This window comes from Haemaphysalis longicornis, unplaced genomic scaffold (genome assembly GCF_048455015.1).
Source record: "Haemaphysalis longicornis isolate Haplotype H1 unplaced genomic scaffold, Haemaphysalis longicornis Haplotype H1 scaffold_2, whole genome shotgun sequence".
Classification (NCBI taxonomy): domain Eukaryota; kingdom Metazoa; phylum Arthropoda; class Arachnida; order Ixodida; family Ixodidae; genus Haemaphysalis; species Haemaphysalis longicornis.
In genome coordinates, this window is record NW_027526295.1 from 114,565,978 (window position 1) to 114,588,657 (window position 22,680).

The window sequence follows — 22,680 nt, forward strand, 5'->3', positions numbered from 1 at the left end:
ATGCCATCGAAATTGTAGTGTAGCATGGCGGATTCTGAATGACATTCGAAGGAACCCATTTGAGTCAAATGACATTTGGTTCAAATGACATTTGGACACTAGTGTAGCAGGGGTATTACAGTCTCGGAATTTGCATGTCTCGGGGGAATGCTGCTCACAAGACGTGACTCATCTGGGCGCCGAACAACTTCAGTGAAAGCTTCGACCACGGGTCAAGAACCCCGGTCGATTACGGTGTTGTCTAATGTTCACCAACTTGTACCCCCCAAAAGGAGGTCGAGGCCAAGGCGAAACATAAGAATTGCAGCGAATTTCCCCCAATGAAGTGTAACCAACACATCGTTTATTTGTCTTCACGCAGGTGGTGTCCGTGAACAAAACAAAATATTTCAACCAACGGTAAGAGAATTCCACCAGCACATGGCAAGTCTCCGCCATACATATATTTCCATCGGCTATATTTGCGCTGCAGCTGATCGTTATAAAGACTGTCGTATTTGCTGATCTATCCTACAGCGCGCACATTTGAAAACAAACTATACTCTTTTGCTCGTTAGGTTCATGAGAGAAAACTATGTAAAGCAAAATTTATCCATAAAAAATTGCGTTTATGTCTGATACCATGCGAGAGGTGAGAATGCTTGAAGAATCAAGGTGCATTTTATCATAAATTGCCTTTATCCGTGGTCTTGCTTTAAGAGATCACGCAATGTAATACAACTACAAGACGTCTTTGTGACAGAGTAGCCTGCCTGCCGAGAGAGTTTTCTAATGGTCCGTCAATCTATCAGTGCAGCTCCACAGGAAGCCTTATCATCACCATATGACCTTCCGCACGCACCCGAGGAGGAGGAAGGCGTCCGGCTGCATGCATAGAACAGCAAAGGCAAAGGGCCTGTCCACAGTGAAGACTACTGGCGGCTGGGGCAGCATCACCAACGACGATATGGCGCGCGACAACGGCGCGACCACTTCAGCCGCGGACGAGCGATGTTGTTGCCTCGGCTCTTTTTCCGACCAGCGGCGACCGCCAGTCTGTGCCGTCTGGAAGGCAGCAGCGTGGCGCAGACCAGAGAGGCGTTTCTCTCCGGCTGTTCCACCCCAGAGCCGTGCGCGCTCCGTGAACACGTCGGACACGCCCAGGGCAGACAGGCTAGGACAGAGGTCAGTGGCCTAGGTGAGAGTAAGAGCCCAGTGGTCACTTGTGAACGCGGAATAACGTTGCCAGTAAATAATGCGTTCATAATGCGAACATTGTCAATACGCAAAGCTTTGTTCTCAACACAAACGTACGACTTCAAGCGGTCCGTTCTTGTGTATTCCTATGGTTGCACAGGAAGACTACGCCGCACAGCGAGCTTATATATTGGTTCTCTCCAGGAACATGGCACACCTTCATGGCAACGGTCTAATCAATGTCGCATCGTGGCGGGGACGGGAGCAGTCATTTGATTTTAGCCAACCGGACCAACTACTTCCGCTTACCGACTAGCCAGAGTTACTGTTCATTATTGATAGAGACGCTGGCTAGTCAGTGAGCGGAAGCGGTTTGTCTGGTTGGGTAAAATCAAGGCAAACTGTTTAGTTGCAGTTGCAAAACTACACCAGCGAGGATTGCTGTACTGGATGGGAACAGTCTGTCTTGATATTTACCCAACCGGCCAAACTATGTCCGCTCACTGACCAGCCAGAGTCATTGTTAATATTTAACAGTGACTCTAGCTAGTCAGTTAACGGAAGCGGTTTGGCCCTTTGGGTAAAATCAGACTTCTCCCACCACCGCCATTTGAGACACTATTTAAACCCTTGCTTAATTTGGCTGCTTCCATCCGAGTGTTCAACTAATATCTTTCTTTCAAGGTCCTTTGCCGAAGATAAGCTCGTTCTTGCTTTTAAACCCGCTAGCCTACACAAGAACTCTGTAACAAGACAGCAAAGTGCTTTTAACCATTCGGTGTTTTTTTTGCGGAGGTCCGGTTAGAACACCCGGCATAAAGACGACCTTTTTTTTCGCCTGGCGTATTTTTATAACTTGCAGTATTTTTCTCCACCGCCATTTGAGTGGAATTTTAGAAGCAGTAGTCTCTTCACCTTTCGTGTTTGCAGTGCCTTGTTCGTCGAGAGTAGAAGACACAGGAGGGGACCATTTACTGAATGTTTCGAGCTTAGGATCCTGTTTTTGTTCTGGTCATCCCCTCCACCGTGTAATCTACCAGATTGTGGTGAGGGGTTGGTTCGACTCTGCAAATTCAACCTGGCGTCCATAATAAAATCCTGCTTTCCATTCCAAAAGTGCTAGGAAATTCAGGAACAAAGTACAACAGAACATTGAAGAACGCCGGGAAATCTAAATGTTATTTTAGAGGAGTTTCTAAGCGTTCAGTTGTGCGTGTATGCACAAGTCAACGACTCGTACCGCGGTCGTTGCCTGCGTCTTAAGAACGTTCAAGATATCAAAAATTGGGGGTTAGCAACCCTTAAAAGCACTGTAGCAATTTTCGCGACGCACATGTTTGATTCTGAAGAGTGGCAGGTTGACGCGAATGTCCCCTTTGGCCTTGAGCTGGCTGAAGCAGCGCTCTAACGCAAGGGCGGACAGCTTGTCCACGAGAGCTGCGAGTCCGTCCACTTCGTTGGGAAGGAGTATCACCAGAGAGATCTTGGGACCGCAGTCCGCCGAGGCACTGCGGTTAAAATTGGGAAGCAAACAGTGAAGAAAGCAGGGAAACCTGCCGCGTTCGGTTCGGCGACACCACACAACAAAAAGAAAAAATAAGAGCACTGGAAACGCGAATCCCGGTATTCGATATGAGCAGAACTTGTGAGATAAGAAGAGTACATTGTGAAGACATTGATAACAACAGAACCAATACATCGCCCAAGAGAAAGTGCTAAATGATGGGGAAGTGGTGTATTTCACAAGTCTCGTCCATCTTCTGTTGTTTCGCTTACTGCGCTATCGCCTATCGATTACATCAGTGTTTGGTTTAAGCGGGGCGGGGGCAGGGAGGGGGTATGCAGTGTTAGACGGCAGTGTGAGATTACTTCAGAAAAGTTGCCGATAAAATATAGATAATTGAACCACACAAAAACTGTGGATGACGTAATCCTGTTCACTCAGGGGGGATAAGAAACCAAAAAAAATGTTTGTCAAGTTTTCCTGGAAAACTCTGTCCAAAAGATACAGAGATCATGACATACCAAACATATAGAAAATCGACGTTTAAAATGTCCCTTCGCCCAATGTAGGACTTTTTAAAGGAGTCTGCACAATATGCTCATTTTGAACAAGCTGTCAGTAGGGACAGAAACAGTGAGAATGAAATTAGGCATTGAAGTAGTATGCGCTGGGCTGCTTTCAAAATGAACTTTGTTGTAATAAAAAATTCGCTACCAGTGTCAATAAACGTGAAGCTACACAAGCTATAGTCCGATAAAGACTGATCAGAAAGGAATTGGGAACGTGATGTAAACAGCACAAAACAAAACTTTGACAAGAAAGACCACGGCACGAAGCACTACTAGCACCTGAAACGTTTAATCGTAAAACCATACAAATATGCACATACAATGAAAGCCACCGTATTCGCAACATCCACAGTACAATCTACCATCTTGCGCAGTCACGGGGAGCAACCAAAGCACTGCATACAATCAAACCACACGTGTACAAATCCGCAAAGACGCACGGCACTCTTTATCAGCCTTTTTCGAAAAAAATAAACCTAAGCGTCTGACAGCAAGACAGATGGTTGGCTGACAAAGGTAGTCTATTTTTTATATTACAAAGGTATTTCCTTCTTTTTTGGTGTAACACACATCAATTATCTCCTGTTTTGGCCACTTACGGTGTTTGCCAAGAACCATGATGTGTAGCAGTTATGGACGGCACGCGCATTCTTGTAGTTCTGGTTGCCATCAGTGAGTGTGAGTGGCAACTCCAGAGGGCCCGCGCACTCCTTGCAATACATGGCTAAATGGGAACACGGTACCCCTTTCAATAAGCTGTGGTGTTCGCGAAGGTGAACGTTCAGGCAGCGGCCTGGCTTCTTTCCGCACTTGAAAGGGATACTATAAACAACGTCCTTACTGCACTCAACAAATTTTATGCCATTCTCACCCCCAGCCCATCCGTTCTTTTTTCTTCCCTGTCTGTTAACCTTTGCATTGCTGGGCAAACCTTGGCCACTTTGTTTTGCGCTGAAAAGACGACGCGCACGCCATATCTAGAAGCCACTTTCTTCAGCGGATGTCATACACCATTATAGTAAGCAATGACAGCTATCTTATCGGGCACCGAACTCACTTTTTTAAATGCAGAGCATTTCAGTAACTCACGATGTCACCCGCGTTGTCCCGTCGTAGTCCGCACCGTCGTTGTCCGCACCCCTCCCCCTACACTATATAAAAGAAAATACTATCCGGCGCCTGGTTTTCGATCCCTCGACCCTGCGGGCGGAACGCAATGTACATGGTGCTCTACCCACTGCGCCAGAAAGCCGACACAGTATGGGACGCTACGAACGCGCCTTATTATCCCTTCGCCGGGCCATGCTTCAAGCCTTCTTAATCTCTCGGCGATTCTTTTCACAGGCCAAACTAACAGATTCCTCTGGATACAAGGCTGCTCTTAACCTGTCTACCTGGGTGGCGACACTCCATTCTATAAAATGCTGGCAGGGTTTGTTCGACGCCGATTTAATGCAAGAAAACACGACACCGTTCTTCACCAGATTCGAATGGGCTGAATCGTAACTTAGTAACTCCTTGGGAGGCCTTGGGTGGTACATCCAGCAGTTGTGGGTTGGCAGAAACGTAATTAATATATCCAAATACTGGAGTTCACTTTGCTTAAGTACTTCAAACGTGTACTCAAGGCCCAAACCTTGGAGGCCTTCACAAAATCAACAAGCGCGCTACAACCATGGGCTTTTTTTGCTAAACAAGGTAGTCATCAACATTCCTAAGTAACTTTAGATTCATGTCAGCCAGCCCATTGTCAGTAGTTATGTCAACTCTGCTTGAAAAGATATAACTGATGAAACACGTTACTCAATGCAAATGCCTTCTTTCTGAACGCACACATTGCACCCCACCCCACCAGAGTAGACTTCAGATAGAGAGCAAGCGGGCACTATCTGAAGTCTACTGAAGCCCACCTAAAGTCTATCTGAAGTTGTTTAGGTACGTTATTGACTACCTTGTTTTAGTGAAATAAGCCCAGCGACCCATGAATTCACGCGAGGGGACTGGACGAAGCTGTCCTTTACTCCACCATACGACGGCTGTTGGAAGTCTCGAAACTTTCTAACAAGACCATAATAATCCAAGCGCGTGGCGGCGCGAGTTTAGCAGGGTCGATAAAGTTAATCTTGCTCATATCTGGGCTTCGGTATACGCAATCTCTTGTGAGCGTTTTTTTTTGTAAAGTGCAGTACGTCACTTTTTTGTAAGCCGGGACGCTTTTCGTTTATCACGGAATGCAAGTTTTTCATTAAAATTACGTAAATCAAGGGAATGGGGAGCTGCTGTAGCGAACACCTCAGGGCATCGTCGAAAAAATGGCTCGCAGGGGCAGATTTTCAACAACAGGGCCATCACTTTCAACTACAGGGCCCAAAGGACGTAGCCCTCACTTTTGTTGTTTAGAAAAACGGTCAGTCTGTCTTAGCAACTACAAGCGAGTAACGCATTTGTCACACCTTCTGTGGCAGCTGCGCTCACGGGCAAATCTCTGCGCAGCTGCCCAGCAGTTACTGTGTTTATAGCACTATCTCTGGTCATCTGTTCCGCGACAAACCGGATACGCCGCCGACGATCGGCTCTTTCTTTATCCGCTCACCTCGTCGTCCTGGCACCAAACGACGGGGAGCTAACCCCGGTTGCGTTTTCGGTCGAAAGTGAAGGCGACCAGTAGGGCAGCTCGAGTGCGGTGGCTTCGAGGTCGTCGCATGTCGCCGTGCGGAAGGAGCCCGTCTGACTCAGCATGAGCACGATGGTGGGCGCCTCGTCGGCCGAATCGTAAAAGGGCTTGCCGGTGGGCGTGCAGTCGTCGAACTCGTGCATCCACGAGCCCCGAAAGTCCACGACACTGACGACCCAGACTTGCGACTTGGACGTAATGCTTCCTGCGTCCCAATAGAATGGGTAAGGATGAATAAACCTACAGGCCTGTACTCTTATCCCTCAGTGGTGCCAACGCTCAGACTGTGGTGCCCCAGCATACTGAATAAAGGATGATTCTACCCCTACTTCTATAACACTGATCACGGAAGATGGTGCACCACTTAGAGCACAGGTAGCAGGGCTTGTACCATTTATCTATTAAAAACGTACTTAGAATCATCAAAAGACTGGATTGGCTGCCTCTTTCCAGTGAAATACTGGGTCCGTCCCTTAAACTCTAAGTGCAAAATAGTACAGGTAGGTATGAATCTGTATGAACAGATGAACAGATTTTCTTGAATCTGAAGCTGATTCCCCGTTATCGGAGGCTTACGATCTTGAAGCCATGATAAAAACTATTGCCTCTTGCAGATGGGTGAGCGTATGCAAGCTTGGGTTGGCTATTGTGTGGGTATATTGGTGTTGACAGTTGCATTGAATATTAGGTAGGCCAGCCCCGGAGGCCGACGCAATGAACGTTAGGCATGCCAAGGGTTGACGAATGTCACTTACCGTGTTAGATAGCACAAGATCTTTTTACAAGCCGGTTCTTGAGAAGAATTATGTATATACCAAACATTTATGCTCGAGTTTTCTGAGGTGAAGTTTCTAAAACTACTGCTCCTCAGGTTCCTCAAGAAACGGTGCCGTTACACGCCAATGACGTACTTCGTGTTCGCTAATGGTTCGAACCTGCAACTTTATTTAGTTCAAAAGCTCAAGGGTAGCAGTATTTATTCAACCATAACAATCAATCTGCTGCTTGATAGCACAAAAAAGCAAAAATTAAAAGACACTTAGGACATTCATGGGAAATCATTTCACTGGCTTCGCTGAATTACACCTTGTGGATACATCACACTGTCACACGTTTCCTATAATCACCCCTGACAAGCACTTCGAGGGAGTGCTGGGTAGTTCTGACCTTGGAGTTGAAGCCTCCCTCATGACTAGAGCCACTATCGTCACCAACAGGCTTACGCCGGTGTCCATTCCAATCCATATCGCATTTCTGCAGCTTAGTAAGGGTTTTTTATGTGTCTCTTTCACACGGGTGCAGCAAGCACAATCAGACTTTTGCTTTATTTATTGTGAGTTTTACATTCCAAGAATCTCCATTTCTGGGCTGAGGTGTCTCCGTTCTCTTGTGTGAAGCTATCTGCAGCTGCGGCCACTTGCACCTGCCACAGTCTTACGTCAATGTCGTACGCGCTAGGCTCGCTTTCTCCGCAGCAGGCAACATGTTCATTTAGCGTCTTCTCTTACGCACTTGGCCTAAGTAACCCGGGCTTCATTCAAATTGTATTCAAAGTTAACCAATGTTCGTTTCAAAATATTTTGTTGCGTCATCTAAATGTTGCACAGTGCGACACTCGTGGATGAATTTAGAGATTTTATTGAATTTTTTACCTGTTACAGCGGCGGTCATTATCAGTATGGGACAAAGTCAACGAGTCTTTTCACCACATTGCGGCACTCGGGCTTTCATGTTAAAACGGGCGGAGCATAACGAAAACCTATATCAGGAAGTGGTGGAATAACTTTTGTGGTGAAATAAATTATCGTGCGAAAATAACGTAGGAGAAATAACTGCCGAAGAACAAAACAAAACACTGCAACGCATTTCATGCAAGCGCGTTGCCGGTACTCGGTGAACTCTAATGAAAATGGCGTATCCAACGCCTAGGTGGTAAAAGATAGTGGGGTTAACACGCCGAAGCTGCGCCTGGTGGATGAGGAGCGCTTTAATAGAGCGCTCTGGATTACTTTGGCCATTTGGGGATCTTTACCGTGCACCAAAAATTTTAAATACTCTAGCATTTTCTCTTTTCTCCTCCAGAAAATAAGCAGCCAGCGCGACCCCATCGAACGCTCATCCCTGAACATAACATGAGAAAGTTTTGGCCGATGAGCCACCGCGGCGGAGCGCATATGTGGGAATCGACGTACCGCAAGGTTTTCATCTTTACGTTGTGTTCGGGAATGAAATTCTGTGTGGCGTTTTATAAGAGCGTAGTCATGTGTGGGGTATCTGCGGATTTGTCAGAACGGTGGGAATTGAAGCGGGATTCACATGACGGGGAGGAGGCGCGCGGAGGCTTAAGAATATGTGACGTCAACAGCACGTGACCGAATTTTCCGGCTTGGCGGCGCATCCACCCGTGCGGAACCATGCCGAGTGACTAGCAGACGTCATCGCGGAGGAAACAAGAGGATTCTCCACGAGGCACCCTGCGGAACCTGTTTTTTTTTTGCTTGCTCTCGTTCTCCCATAGCGCTCTCAAACACCAAGGCGCGGTCCACCCTGTTGTCCCGACCACAGCGCCTACATTATCAGCCACGATCGAGGCTGATCGAAAGCGTCGTTTGGCTGCAGTAGCGGTGTTTCTTTTTTCCCAGCGGCGCCCGCACCTCTCACTTCACTACGTGTCAACCGCACCGCGTCGAAAAAGCTTCCCTTCCACCCACTTCCAGCTGCTACGACGTAAAACCACGTGACCGCAATTAGCACGCGTTGCCAGACTCTCTGCCGCTCTTTGTGCCAAAAACAGGTTCCATTCCCCGCAGAGGGCCGCCGCCACGGAGCCGCCGCCGTCGAGGGGGAACATGCGGAGACATTTTCTTTCCCATAGCATCCGCGGGATATCCCCACCGAGGGGGGGCCTAAAACTAGTCACGTGAGCGGGCCTCGCGGGCCAGAAAGACAGGATTTCTCCGTCGAGTGAATCCCGCTTAACGAGGGCATGGAGAAATACTATCGAGAAAACCTCAACGTCTTAATCTCGCTGGAAAAGACGCCACCTGAACCAAGCACAGGGGTTCCACTCGACCATGTGCCACTGGTCGCTTTCCAGGTTGGTCACTCGGGCTCTGTAGCGGAAGGACGACAGTGCTAGCTGGTGTAAGAGAAATCCCAGTAGCTCACCCGCCAAGAAAGCAGCAGCAGCAGCTGCCGTAAAACCAGGAGAAAAAGCCATAGAAAGCCATAGAAAGCATAGAAAGCAGTCATGATCTGCGAGGCTGGCGTCCCTTTGGTGTGGTGCACGACCCCGGCGTGGTTGACTGAACGCTCCACCTGAGCACCGTCAGGTTTGTAAGTTTGTAATTGTAATTTGTAACTTTGCAAGTTTGTACTTGCAATTGTTTGTAATTGTTTTGTTTTCCACCCTCCACAGCACCCGTACAATTGTCAGACTTTGATCGTTGTGGGAGGATTTGTGAAAGTTTATTTAAGACGGCCTCGCGGTCTAAAATAACGGTGCTAGGCAGAACGCGGAAAGCATTAGTATGTAGTTTTGCACAGAACCCCAGGCTCTACAAGCTATAGTACTTGCACAGAGGGTACGCGCCAATTACTTTGTGTAGCGTGCAATATATATGTATAAAAGGTATCGACGGGGTTGCTATGAACCCTCATAACTGAAACGTGGCGTCTAAAGGAGCTTCCGTTCCCCATCTAAGCGTTGAGAAGACAACTCTAACCTAGCAAGAAAACATTATTATAAATCGACATGACATCCGAAAGAAGCGTGACGGTTTGGGGAGAAATTCGTTTTTGCTTTTTATTAGCTGTCGTGCATTGACGTTGGTTCAGAAAGGTTTCTTTTCTTTAGCCGTGCTGTATATGGGGTAGAATTTCTCGGGTACATGGTGGTGAGATTGTATACCCTGAAATGCGTTACTACTCATTATCTTCCAAAATATATCAGTAGCCGAAATCGAAATGGTGACCCGTGTATCGCGACTCGTGGGGTTTAGACAGACTTGCTGTAACTCCGCATTCCCAAGACAGATTCTAAGGTAGGTATTTTGTAGAAACGTAAAATGACGGTTTGCCCAGGGCTTCAAACTGTCGAGATCACTACCGTTTACTTCACAAGAATACCCTAAGACTTTGTACATCGCAATATTACCACAGGGTAATTAAACTATGTGATCTTCAACAAATCAAGGCGTTTCTGGTAATAGAGCATTTCTTTTGGGTGCGCTGCGGTGGCTCAGTGGTCATGGCATTGTGCTGCTTAACGCAAGGACGCGGTTTCGAATCGCAGAAGCGGTGGCTACTGTTCTTATGGAGGGGAAAAGCAAAAACGCCAGTGTGCTCGATATTTAGGCGCATGTTAGAGATTCCCAGGTGGTCAAAATATTCTGGAAACCTCCACTCCGGCGCACCTCATCGCCTGTGTATAGTCCGCGCATTGAATCCTGCAATAATTCAAGTAATCAATCATTCAATCATTCTACCATTCAATCAATCATTCATTATTTCGATCATTTATTCAATCAATCAATCAATCAAAAAATCAATCAATCAATCAATCAATCAATCAATCAATCAATCAATCAATCAATCAATCAATCAATCAATCAATCAATCAATCAATCAATCAATCATTAAATCATTGATTCAATCATTCAATCAATCAACCAATCAATCAATTCTTTGTGTATTGTAACTAAATATAATATAATTTTACCTTTAAAAGTATTGTTCACGAGTATTTGTTTCAAACTTTGTAATCACAGCTCAATCACAAATTTAGAGCTGATGTGCCTGGCAATTTGTTTTCAACCGCTGTTTGCACCGGGCTTCATAACTTGGCTGGGTGCGGTATCTTTCGTCTGGTTTAAACGGCTGATGGGCAACCACGACAAAACAAAACGACGTAGATGGTGTGGTGCGAGGAGCAAACTTCCTACGATGACAGCCGCTGAGTAATTGAGCGTGGCGGGGTGACCCAACTTCATATTTCATGTGCCAAAGTCTTAAGCGGAAGAACAAATCTCTTCTCTTAAAGACAATATCGACATCTCACCGTCTTTGTGGATCACGGAGCTGCAATGGCAAGTAATGCGCATGCGGAAATTGCTTCGTTTAAATTGCGCTCTTTCTAGTTACGGTCACGACGAACCATGTAGTAGCTGACAGGAAATCCAGCACGCTTCTTACTCAGTACGTCTTTCCTAATTCATAAATCGCTGTCCACCCAACGTTTCCGGCGCGGCCACGCAAGAAATCTATGCAGCCTTCACAATTTCGCTGTGCGAAATTAAGCTTACTTAATTAAGCTTACTTAATTAAACCTACTTAATTGAGAAGTGGCTTTACCGACTCTGTTTCTCCCGAGGCTGTAATTTCGACGCAAGCCAGCGAAATAATCGATGTTCTGGACTGCATGAAGGCCTTAGATACATGTAGAGCATGCAGACATGGAACTACTGGCCGCCCTTCGCACGGAGATTCTTGCAATGAAGCCAATTAAAGTATCAATAAATTTACGATAAGCCTTCTTTCACGAGCGAGCCATACTTGTGACCGGATACCAAGTCGCTCACCTGGGGGCAGTATTTCGCCAGGCTCGAAGGAGCTGGCGTAGAGTCGCAGGTAGCGGTCGATGTCGGCGCTGCTCTGCTCGGCGTCCTCGGCGAAGTCCCAGCTGAAGTGCTCGAGTCGGAGCGGTTCGTCGGTCTCGCTGTTGGTGTGTACAGTGGGAACGCCTTGGTCGCTGTGGACGTTGTTCACGTAGCCCATGTCAAAGCGCCTCCGGGTGTCGCTGCAACGGCGGGTGGGTATCTCCCGGTCGCGGTCCCGGAAGTACTTGGTCACCTGCGTGCACGCCCGTGAACGTTTGGATAACTGGGCGAATTTGCATTGTCACATCGTCACACCGATGTGTTAGTTCAGGTTGAAGAAGACCATGCTCTTCGTCGTCTTCGAATTTGCGGACAAAACGCTGTCCCTAGTGAAATACCTCCGGAGTCTTTTACAAAGCCATTTCGCAAGAGCGAGAATCCGAGACCAACACTCGATCCAAAAGAAGGTGTAAGAGTGAAAAATCGTCTTAATAAATGGGTTTCTTAATAATGTTTCCCACAATATATTACACCATTCCCACCTGATGCTTTCGGACAACAGCATACTCAAAGCTTCCCACTCTGGCAGGCAATAATGTATTCGGCGCTTCATTCTTACCGCGCACAATGACAGAATGTATCGGGCTGGGGCTTATTTCTTTCAGGTGGTAGTGAGGCCGCTTTGAAGAAGCGTGGGTTAATTTTTCCAGGGAAGCTGTTTATCGATTGGTTCAGGTGGAATTCACTAGTGCGCACACACGCGCCTAGCGCAATATTTAGCTAATGAAAACATTCATAAAAATAAAAGAAAGGTTCTTGAACCTCCATATTACTATATAGGATGGCGTGTATTTCATCTGGAAACATCTTTTCTGCAATCAACTTGGGTTTAGAGGAGGTGATGACTTATAGCTATAGGTCTTAGGTGTAAGATTGGTCGTTGAAATCTGCCATTATGAAATTGTATTTTGCATTGTGAAGAATTACTTTTTATGGAGGCAGCATGGTTACAGCTCCATATTCAACTCTTTTCCCAGTCGTGTATGCGTCTTGCCATGTGCGGCATCTCTGTTTCCCGACATTGCGCAATGCATGCGCTCTTCGGCAGCCTACTTGCGCACAGCAATTTATCTGCCGCGCTAAAATAAAACTTCATTGTCTCTGCTCACAAATCGTATGTGACCTCATTTTGTGACGTACAGATTGTGCCACTGTCCTTGTAATTCATCATAGCAAAACCCCAATGTATCTAAACTTCGACATAGTGAATTCCAAAAAACGACAGCTTCGCTGGGTTTCTCTTTTTACTGGGTGTAACGGTTCTGATTTTTTCATGTAGACTCTCTGTTAGCTTCTTTTTCTCGCCCGCTCTCTTTTTGACTCCGCAGGAACTTCTTCGAGGATTACATATCTCCTACAGGTTATTATGGGCTGCGTTTTTGCTTTACTTTGTGGAGGATTGATTAGCAGTCGTGAGAGTCAACCGTTGACTACGTACGCTCGATAGACTGGAGAAGTGCTCATAAGCGAGGGATTGTTGGTACGCATCTCGGCTACAGTTCTATAAAATTTTGATGTATATAGTTTTTACACTATGGGTAACTTCACTTTTCAAGCGGAACTTGCATCGGCTGTCTTGCGCCTTAGGTGATGGCCAACGCCGAAAGGCCTTGCTGCACAGCCAAGTTTTTTTCATGTGCTTTATTGGCGACGACGACGACGGTGACGATGGTGCTCGTGAAGTGCTTAGCATGTACACACTCGGGGGGATTGGTCAGAAATAAAGTGTTGACCCTACCCCAGTGTGAGTTTATACATTCAACTGAATTAAAGCGCTCGGGGTATTCTCCTTCACGGCAACAGCTTTTGTGCGGCGCACTCACGTTGCGGGAGGATGCGCGCACAACTGTCGCGCTATATCATACACATTGGGAGCCAATCAGCGTCGTCACTCTAATCACGCCACATCGCAGATGCAGTCTCTCGCTCTCGTCGGGTAGTTAACCTTCAAGTGCGACATGGGTAGGCCACGCTTGCTTCGCTCCGCAGAAGCGCAAGCAATCATTGAAGAACGTAAACGTTCCTGACAATGGCAAATGAATGATCTACAATAACGTATACAAGACATTTGCGTTCCTGTAATGCACAGAAAAATGGAAAGGTTCCGTTTTAGTCGAATGATACTTTAGCAATCTCATTTTGGTCATTGCCTGTTGACAGAAGTGTTTCATGTTTCGTTTTGAGGCCACTACGTTTTGATTTTGGTTGTTTTCGTTTTCACTGCGATCAAGTTTTCTGTGCACCCCTATTTCTGGAGGGACCGTGTACTTATTTTTTTATTCGCATATTTTCTGCCCCATATTCTCGCTTTGCTAGTAGTTCGTTCAAAGTTGCCGCGCAGTTTTGGTGTTTTATAGTGACCTCAATGGTGTTTATAGTGTTTTATAGAGCCCTCACTGCTTTTACCGCTGCAAGCACCGGTTTATTCACTGAGAAATGATTAAATTTAGGCTGAAACTTTGATTATACTGCGAAATAGTGTGTTTTATGACGCCTGTGAAGACGCACAAAGGACAGGTCTTCAAGCGGACGTTAGTCTGCCGTTTAGTCTGCAGCAGATTTCCGAATGTCTTGTTAAGCGTCAGTCCTCCGTGATGGCGCCACCACACTATGCAGCACCGCTGTCCACCGTTGCTTTGCTTCTGACCGTATTAACACCTGGCTTGCTTTTTTTACGGTAAGTATCAATTGTTTCGCGAAACATAAGGTATGCTTGACAAACAGTGCCACGTAAGACAGTGTCGTTTACGCCAATCGGGCTGCGTCGCGTAAGACAACCCCAAAGCGGCGTACTGCTGTGCAGCTGTAACAATCACAGTGAGTGAAGTACCAACAGCAGTACTCAACAGGGCTTTTATGGATACGTGTAATTTAGTAACCTCCAATGGTAACTTGCATTGTTTGCTCCACCGTTCTTACTGCTATAAAATGAGTACGCATTAGATTTCAGCGAAAATAGCTCAATCTGCAAACTTATAAGCGTTGCCTAACTTGCGTTTGCTTTTTGCGTTTGCTTTTAGCCAATAGCACGACTGTGCATATTACGTTAGACGTCCTAATCGGGAACTGAGTGAGTGAGTCGCATGGTCACTAGGTCACTACCTTTCTTCTTCAAATTATATAGCTTATTTGACAGACGTTTCCATTAAAACTGGTTTCAGTGTGATTCTATTGGCGAAATTTTTTGAATCAACCAAAGTTGTGATTTTGAAGACGCGCGTTCGATTCTCGGCCACGGCGGTCGCTTTTCTGCTGGAGACTAAAAGTAAAAACGCCAGTGTCTACAACATTTCAGCGCACGCTTCGATCCCCAGTTTGTCAAAATTAATCCGGAGGCCTCCAATACGGCGGCCTTACCATGTTCGTTGCATAGGCGCGTTAATCCTCACAATCAAATCAACTTTTTTTGTCTTTAGGGCCTTCTAATCTTGTCACGAAAACTGTAATATCTTACTTAACATGACCTATCATATTTTTTAAAATCTCGCGGATGCTTTGTGTTCTATAACACGCAGATATTTGTAGACAATAAACACAAAAATTGAAGTGTACAGCTTCGAGGAAGTACAGTCGACGGGGATCGTATCCCTAATAATTTCGAGCTTCACCTCAATCCTGGTTTCTAAACACAACTGAGTAAAGCGTTGTGCAACATTATTGCTAAGGGCCAACCACATCATTTTAGCTTAGTAGAAGACGACGACTCCATCGTATGACCGTTGGCTGACCTTAAACACACCGCTGCTCAGTTGATGCATCGGAAGCCGTTCCATCCCATAAATCTCCTGTAAACAGGCCGGTTCATCCCGTAAGAGTCCTCCACCTAGTGTACTTTCACTCATCTAACCTGATATGCCAGATAATAGAGATGTAAAAAGCGTAAAGGCTAGCCCGTAACAATACTTTTACGCTAAGGATAAGGTTCCTCAATTCTTGTTGAGAGTCGACGTAGACATATGTGCACTGATTAGACAAGTGCTTTTATCAGAACCTTAACTGCACGGACCCGCTGTCCTGGCGGGATGTGCAACGTGGCAGCAATCTGGTCGGCAGTGCTGCCAGTCGCTCCGACAAGCAGTTCTTCGAGGCTGCTGGCCACGGCATAAGGGGAGACGATCAAGTTGCCGTCGCCGGTTGATGAGCGCCGCAGCTCTCGCAGAAGCTCGACGCCCAGATGGAGCAGGCTCCTTGAAATGAGTGCCTCCGAATCACCAGTGAGCTCCGACGCCACACTGCAGTACCATTACAACACGTTCTGCGCTTATCCACAGCGCCAAGGCGGCGTATACATTTCACTAAAAACATGCACATCGACGTAGTGGATTAGACGCAGCGTTTTCGAGCATAAGATTGCAGGTGTCCATGCCTTTCTAGGCTCAGGGTGCTTTCAATTGGCGCAGTAAACGAGAAACACCGCTACTCACCTTAAAAATAGACAAAGATACGATGGCAGAATCTTATCGACTTCCTGATCACGCGTAACGTTTAATGGTCATCGTAAATGTTGTAATCTGGACATATAAATGCATAGGCAGGGAGTTATTTTTGCTAACGTTATGAAGCTATTTTTAGGGAACCAGTTACAAGTTAGTGAAGTCCAATGACGTGTCATGACGACGGACAACAGTCGAACTAACAATATTGACAACCTCGCGTAATGCTTTTGTAGTCTTTTGGAAACGAAAATGCATTGTTACGCCAACAGGTCTCACGCCATGGGGGCATACAGGGGTGGTACACATCACAGGTAGCCTCACACGATAGCTGTTGTACAGCCCGAGGACCTCTTCTAACTTGCACCTGGTAGGATATTCTGCGTCCTGGTGTTGTAACATCTATGCGACAAGAACGTTTTAGCATGAGGCACGTGGCAGTCCCTTGTGGAGTCTCTGGCTGTCTGAAACCGTTTAAGCGCAGCTGTCACGCGGACACCATTCAACTTCCAATGCCATCTCAACTTCCCATGCCATCAACTTGAAATGCCATCATGAAACTTCCAATGCCATTCGGCCACCCGACATGCGCATTCAGCAACGAAGCACTGCCACCATCCTTCTCTACAGCCACCGTCACGTGGCCAACGCCACATTAAAAAGAACGCCGTTGCCTCAATCGTGCCATTTAGTACCATCCTAATAGATCTCTTTGATTAATGCCACCATCGGCTGCGGTCCCGTTCCTTTGTCATTGTTTTGGCGCCGTAAAACCCGGAAAACGACCCCCGTAAGTTGGACCCGTCGACCTAGTTTTTGATCCCTGCAACCACCGCTTCGCCTCTGCAGAACTCTCGTGAAGTAACCAATCTACCCAGCAGGTTAAGAAAACATGATGCAGGCACATAAAGACGAAATGAACCTGGCCGACCGCTGCTGTACTGTTGCCGACGCTGACAATATGCACGCATGGTTGAGTACCAACTGGCATAATGACGCAGGCTTTCGCCGTGTGCGTCCGACCGGAAGTCCTATCGACGTACCTATCGCTAGAATTGGCTGTCGAGACCATGAATGAAAGATAACTAATCTTTCTAGAACAACAATGGAATGTCATCGGCAAGATTAAGCACTTTTTTTCATCAAGCAACCGCGGATGAACGAGTCGACAATCATTTTACAGAATATGGGTAATCGAAATGAGTGCCTGACGCGAATTGACATGGAAGTTCAGAGGAGCGCAGTTGCACCGAAGCTACATGCACTTCACTCACCATCCCTCCGTGGTCCGCCTGCCACTGAGTCCTACTGCAGACGAGATGCGGCCCAGTGCACTGCCGCCCGACCTGTTTTCTGTTGCAGGTGAAGGGGCAGCCCTGAGATTGCATGAAGGCGACTCGTGGACGGGACGACTTGCCCTTTGCCCCATCACTTCTCTTCTTCTTTGGGCATTGATGACAATGACGTGCCGCTTGAAAGAACAGGCGGATGCTTACTGCGGGGATTGCTCAGTGCTTTTTCAGTCGCGTTCCATCAAATCGGTCTTTAGCGAGGAAGCGAAAAATATGCTGGATACCAACGCACCGTTCTAAGCTGTGCGTCACCACGTTTTACCGTTGCTGTTGATATAGACGGTTTACAATTTACCGCAGCATACAGCGTGCCGACGATGTTTGTAGAAAACGTTTCGCGAGAAAGGCAGCGCGTGCACTGTGTGCGTGGTAATTACATGCGGCGTAACTATGCACATATCCGGTAATAGTACGTTTAAAAAAACCGCAGTGCGCATACTAACGGGAGAGAAGGAACAGGCAAAAATAAATGGTCTTCTGCCTCTTTCTTTGCTCACGTCCATTCTTGCGCTGTTTGCCGAGAGAGAGAGAGAGAAAACTTTAATGAATACTGAAGAGGTTAGCCCCAAAGACGGCGGGGCTTGCTACTTCAGATGGGGGTGAACATAAGATTCTATATAAACTTGCCCAACTTTTAATTTTGATTTTGTAGTATCCATGAGTCGTCGTCATCATCATCATCATCTTTCTTTTTCTCATACGAAGTTTTCTACTTCTTTCTGTGCTATTGCTAAGAGGGTTGAGCATCAATCGCCCTTGTTTGTCGTCCTACATAAAAGATATGACAGGGGCCGTTCTTTGGTACATACAGAATTGCTACTTCTGTAATTACGGTGCTCAAGTTTGTTGAGCAGTACTAAGTACAGCCTTACAGTATTTGCGAAAGTTTTGCAGGCCAAGGCGCGCGCGTGTCTATACGGGGGCGCAGCAGTTGCAGCTGTGGGCTGGTTGCGCTGCTCAAACGAGCGAGGGGAACTTTCGCTCCGGCTTTCGTTGCGAGCACGCTCCCGTGTCGCCCTCATCGACACGTGAGCCGACTACTCAGTAATAAGCGGGTCATTCGCATCAAAACTGAAGAAAGTTACGACAAGATGGTACGGTTCCGCATATACGCACAGCAGGAGAACATCTCGTAACACCAATTGGAACGTGCGCATCACGCGTAACCATAGACGGCACCATGTACCCTGCTGCGTTCGTCATTTTACCTAACTGCTCGCGCAACGTAATTCTCAAAATAGACTTTTTGATGGACAACGGCGCAATAATTCATCTGCAGACTAATTCTATAACTTTTTCCTCTGATCACTCTACGACGCCGGCACCGAACCCCGATCACCATGCTGCTGTAAGAATCGCTGACGATCGCGCCACCCTGCCACCCCGCGCCAGCTTGATGATCGCCGTCTACTGTGAGGATACTGCTCGTGACATCGACGCTATCGTAGAGAGTGACCAAAGGTTGCTTCTCAACCGTGGTGTCTCCGTCGCAAGAGGCATTGCGCGATTTAAGCAATGTAAATCCCACGTTTTGGTCACCAATTTGACCGAGGAGTACCAGCATCTAAACAAGGGCGCTGCAATTTCGTTCCTCGAAGAAACGCAAAAGCAAGTCAAGTGATCGCTGTCGCAAACTTTGAACACGCACGCGAAGATGCTTCTAAGCTGCCGCATACTTTCGACGTCAACCTGGCGTCTGTCGCAAGAAATACGGGACAGATTACTGAATCTAGTGTATCGCTACAGCGAGTGTTTTTCGTCAAACTCAAAATTAGGTCAGACAGCCCTAGCGAAGCACCAAATTATAATCGAAGGTGGAGCCCGACCTACCCAACAGTCACCGTACCGCTTCTCTTCACACGAGCGGGAAGCCATCCAGACTCAAGTAGAGGACAGGCTCAGCGACGACATTATACAGCCATCAAAAAGCTTTTGGGCTGCGTCGGTCGTACTCGTGAAGAAAACAGACGGCACATTAAAATTCTGCGTTGACTACAAGCGACTGAACAAAATCACCAAAAAGGACGTGTACCCCTGCCACGAATCGACGACGCCTTCGACCACCTCTGCCATGCGAAGTACTTCTCATCGATGTATCTGAAGACCGGCTACTAGCAAATTGAAGTGGACCAGAGACACCGAGAGAAGACTGCATTTATAACCCCAGACGGCCTATACGAGTTCAAGGTGATGCCGTTTGGGCTGTGCACAGCACCAGCGACGTTTCAAAGAGTCATGGACACTGTGCTAGCTGGCCTGAAGTGGCGCACTTGCCTCGTATACCTCGACGACGTTGTGATATTCACCCGAACGTTCGACGAACACCTCCCAAGGTTGGAGTCTGTACTCGAGGCCATTCGTACGTCCGGGTTTACGCTGAAGCCTGGAAAGTGCCGTTTTGCGTACGAGGAACTCAAGTTCTTGGGCCACGTCGTCAACGCAGCGGGAGTCCTACCTGACCTTGCAAAAACTTCAGCCATTGCAAACTACCCAAGGCCGAAAAACAAGAAGGGCGGGCGAAGATTTTTTGTACTCTGCGCATACTACCGGCGCTTCGTCGCAAACTTCGCAGGCATTGCAGAGCCACTCACGCGCTTGTCTAAATATAGCACACCTAAGAAAACGACCAAGAAAAAGCATTCTGCGAGCTGCTAAAGTGCCTGAAAACCCCGCCCGTCCTCGCTCATTTCGACGAAAACGTCGAAACGCAAATGCACACAGACGCCAGTGATATAGGCATTGCTGCCGTCCTCGTCCAAAAGCAAAGCGGTTGCGAAAAGGTAATCGCCGATGCCAGCCGTGGTCTGTCGGAGGAGGAGAAAAACTATTGTGCATGTGAGAAAGAGTGCCTGGCTAATATATGGGCGGTTTCAAAATTTCGCCCATACGTGTATGGAAGACCATTCATGGTTGTGACAGACCACAATGCGCTGTGTTGGCTCGCCAATTTGCAAGACCCCTCTGGCCGTCTTGGGCGGTGGAGCTTGCGGCTGCATGAGTTCGACGTTACAGTCGTCTATAAATCCGGCAGGAAACACTCCGACGCTGACTGCCTATCCCGCGCCCCCGTCGTCCCACCACCACAAGACTCTGATGAAGAGAGCGCGTTCTTCGAAATCGTGACGGAGAGCGACCTAGCCGCCCAGCAGCGTGCCCATCCCGAATTACGCGTAATAATCGACTACCTCGAGGGATGCAACGTCGCCGTTCCTAGGACCTTCAAACGCAACTTACGAGCATTCACCCTGAGAAACTCCGTTCTCATGAAGAAGAATTTCAGGCCCGGAACAAGAAGGAATTACCTTCTTGTCATACCCGCGTACCTTCGCGACGAAATTTTGAAAGCGTGCCACGAGGACCCGTCTTCCGGAAATCTCGGCACAGCTGGCACTATTGGAAAGGCGAGGTACTCTTGGCCCCGCCTCACCTCTGACGTCATCCACGACGTCCGCAGCTGCCGTCACATAGAGGTTCATTTCTTACATAGAGGTTCATTACATCCAGGTTTAACTGCACATCGTAAACGCATACTTCGAATTATCGTCTATGTCGAACAGTGTAAAGATCTCCTTAAAAAATCTCATGAAAGCATAGCGCTGCTGTAGGCGTGTATCGAACTCGCGGTCAGGAGCACATTCGATATACCGCACGCTGCGGCGCAGGTGCACTTGCAAGTGCGCTTCTCGTTCGGGAGGACATGATGATGACGATGGCTTCTCGCGGGCGCTGCTGCACTCGGTGTGGAGGAGGGCGTCGAGCGGTGTCGCGTCGCTTCGGTGGCCTTCCGTGGCCTTCGGCGGTTACATGCTCGCACGCTAGCATGGGTGGCAGCTCCGTGACAACGAGAGCGCGGGGTGGGATTTGGTGCGAAAGGCTACAAAGGAGGAAACAAATCCTACCGAAGGCACTCTGTTTCTGAGATTTTTCTGTGCTTGAGTGGTTACCAATGGTTACCTGCCGCAGCGTTTAGCGACCGATGCTGGTTGTGCGTGTTTGTTTTGTCCTCAGAACGCGTTTGGAAATCATGGTCACGAAAAAACGAAAGAATTTAGATTTATACACTAAAACTGACATTTTTTGACGTGCACAGGCTCGTGAAAATACGTCGGCTGCCGAGGTACAGTGTAGCCCATTTATAACGAACCCACTTACAGCGATATAGCGGTTATAACGAAGTGATCTTGATTTTCCGTCCCAATTATAGCGGTCTTATAATAGTCCAGATATAGTGAAAAAGCGGTTATAGCGAAGAAATGTCAGATTCCCGCTTACTTCGTTATAACCGGGCTACACTTTATTCGAAATTTTTCGCAGAATTTTTGAGCGAGATGCTGCTAGTCAAACCTGACGTAAACGAGATGGCGCACGGCCACGCTTCGGCCGATCCGGAGCGTGTCGTGTGCAAAGAGGCTTTGTTGCTCGGCTCCAGATGAACGGTGCTCGGATACCGAAGGCAACGTCTCCGAGAGCCTGGAGAGTCAGTTTACAGAGGTGTCAGCATTCCCATGTGCCATGCCGCTTGACACAACGGCACACGATTGTGTAAGTTCTGACGACGATGTCCAGGCTGTAGCGGGCATCACCGATGCCGAAGAAGCGGACCTTTCTAGCTGCCCCCACAACGTTCCCAACCACCGCTGTAGCCGACTTTGTGTCAGTGTTCAGATGCGGCACTGTTGTGGCAGAGTGTACAACGCCTCATTGTCTCATCTGGATGGCGTTAGTAACCTTGAAGACAGTACGGTAAACATTAGACGCATAAGAAGAAGCAAGCCCATTTCAGAGGTTTTCTAAATATAATTCGGTGGTCGTCGCGCTGTGAGTAAAAAATAACTCCGTAAGCTACCATTTGTCTCTATCTCGGAAAGCTCAGAGTTATCGGATAATCTTCGGACAGGCATATTTTATATTTCGAAATATCGATATATCGAATTATTTCGCCATTCCCTTGGAGTTCGATATATCAGTGTTAAACTGCCTACCTAAGCATTTAAAATTACTGGTCCTTTTTCTTGTCGCAAGATGTCATTACTACATTTAAAAACAGTTAGAGCAGGAAAACCTCCATTATGTTAAACCGTGCCATTGGTCTCCGTTTGTAGTGATTAAGAGGAGCGACGCCGCATAGTTTCCGCTCCCTAAATTAAGCAACAGAAGTAAAGGCTTTATTGAGACAAGGTAACAATGACAGTTTTAGCATTTATTCCCGAGAGTTTTTGGCAGGCTTGCAGAAAACTAAAAAAACTTTTACCTGCTGGCACACTATTCGGGAAAAATGAGGCCACATGTTGTTCAAGCGTCGTTTTGATTGTTCC

At 47.3% G+C, this 22,680-nt stretch overlaps 1 protein-coding gene across 1 annotated transcript; it reads right to left on the reverse strand.

Annotated features, from left to right (window-relative positions):
- Positions 1–2,467: 2,467 nt before the first annotated feature.
- LOC144168232 (ipis-1-like) lies at positions 2,468–20,841 on the reverse strand. Its single transcript, XM_077697261.1, has 6 exons — positions 20,793–20,841; positions 17,288–17,366; positions 15,587–15,812; positions 11,503–11,773; positions 5,843–6,128; positions 2,468–2,684 (listed from the first exon to the last, which is right to left on the reverse strand). The coding sequence occupies exons 1-6, from the start codon at positions 20,839–20,841 to the stop codon at positions 2,468–2,470; spliced, it is 1,128 nt and encodes a 375-aa protein (XP_077553387.1).
- Between the last annotated feature and the right edge of the window lie 1,839 nt (positions 20,842–22,680).

Coding starts and splice junctions, on each gene's coding strand:
- LOC144168232 (XM_077697261.1), bottom strand. CDS start 20,841: ATGAACCTCTATGTGACGGCAGCTGCGGACGTCGTGGATGACGTCAGA. Junction 15,813..17,287: donor AGGCGGACCACGGAGGGATG/GTGAGTGAAGTG, acceptor ATGGTACTGCAG/TGTGGCGTCGGAGCTCACTG. Junction 11,774..15,586: donor ACATCCCGCCAGGACAGCGG/GTCCGTGCAGTT, acceptor GCGTGCACGCAG/GTGACCAAGTACTTCCGGGA.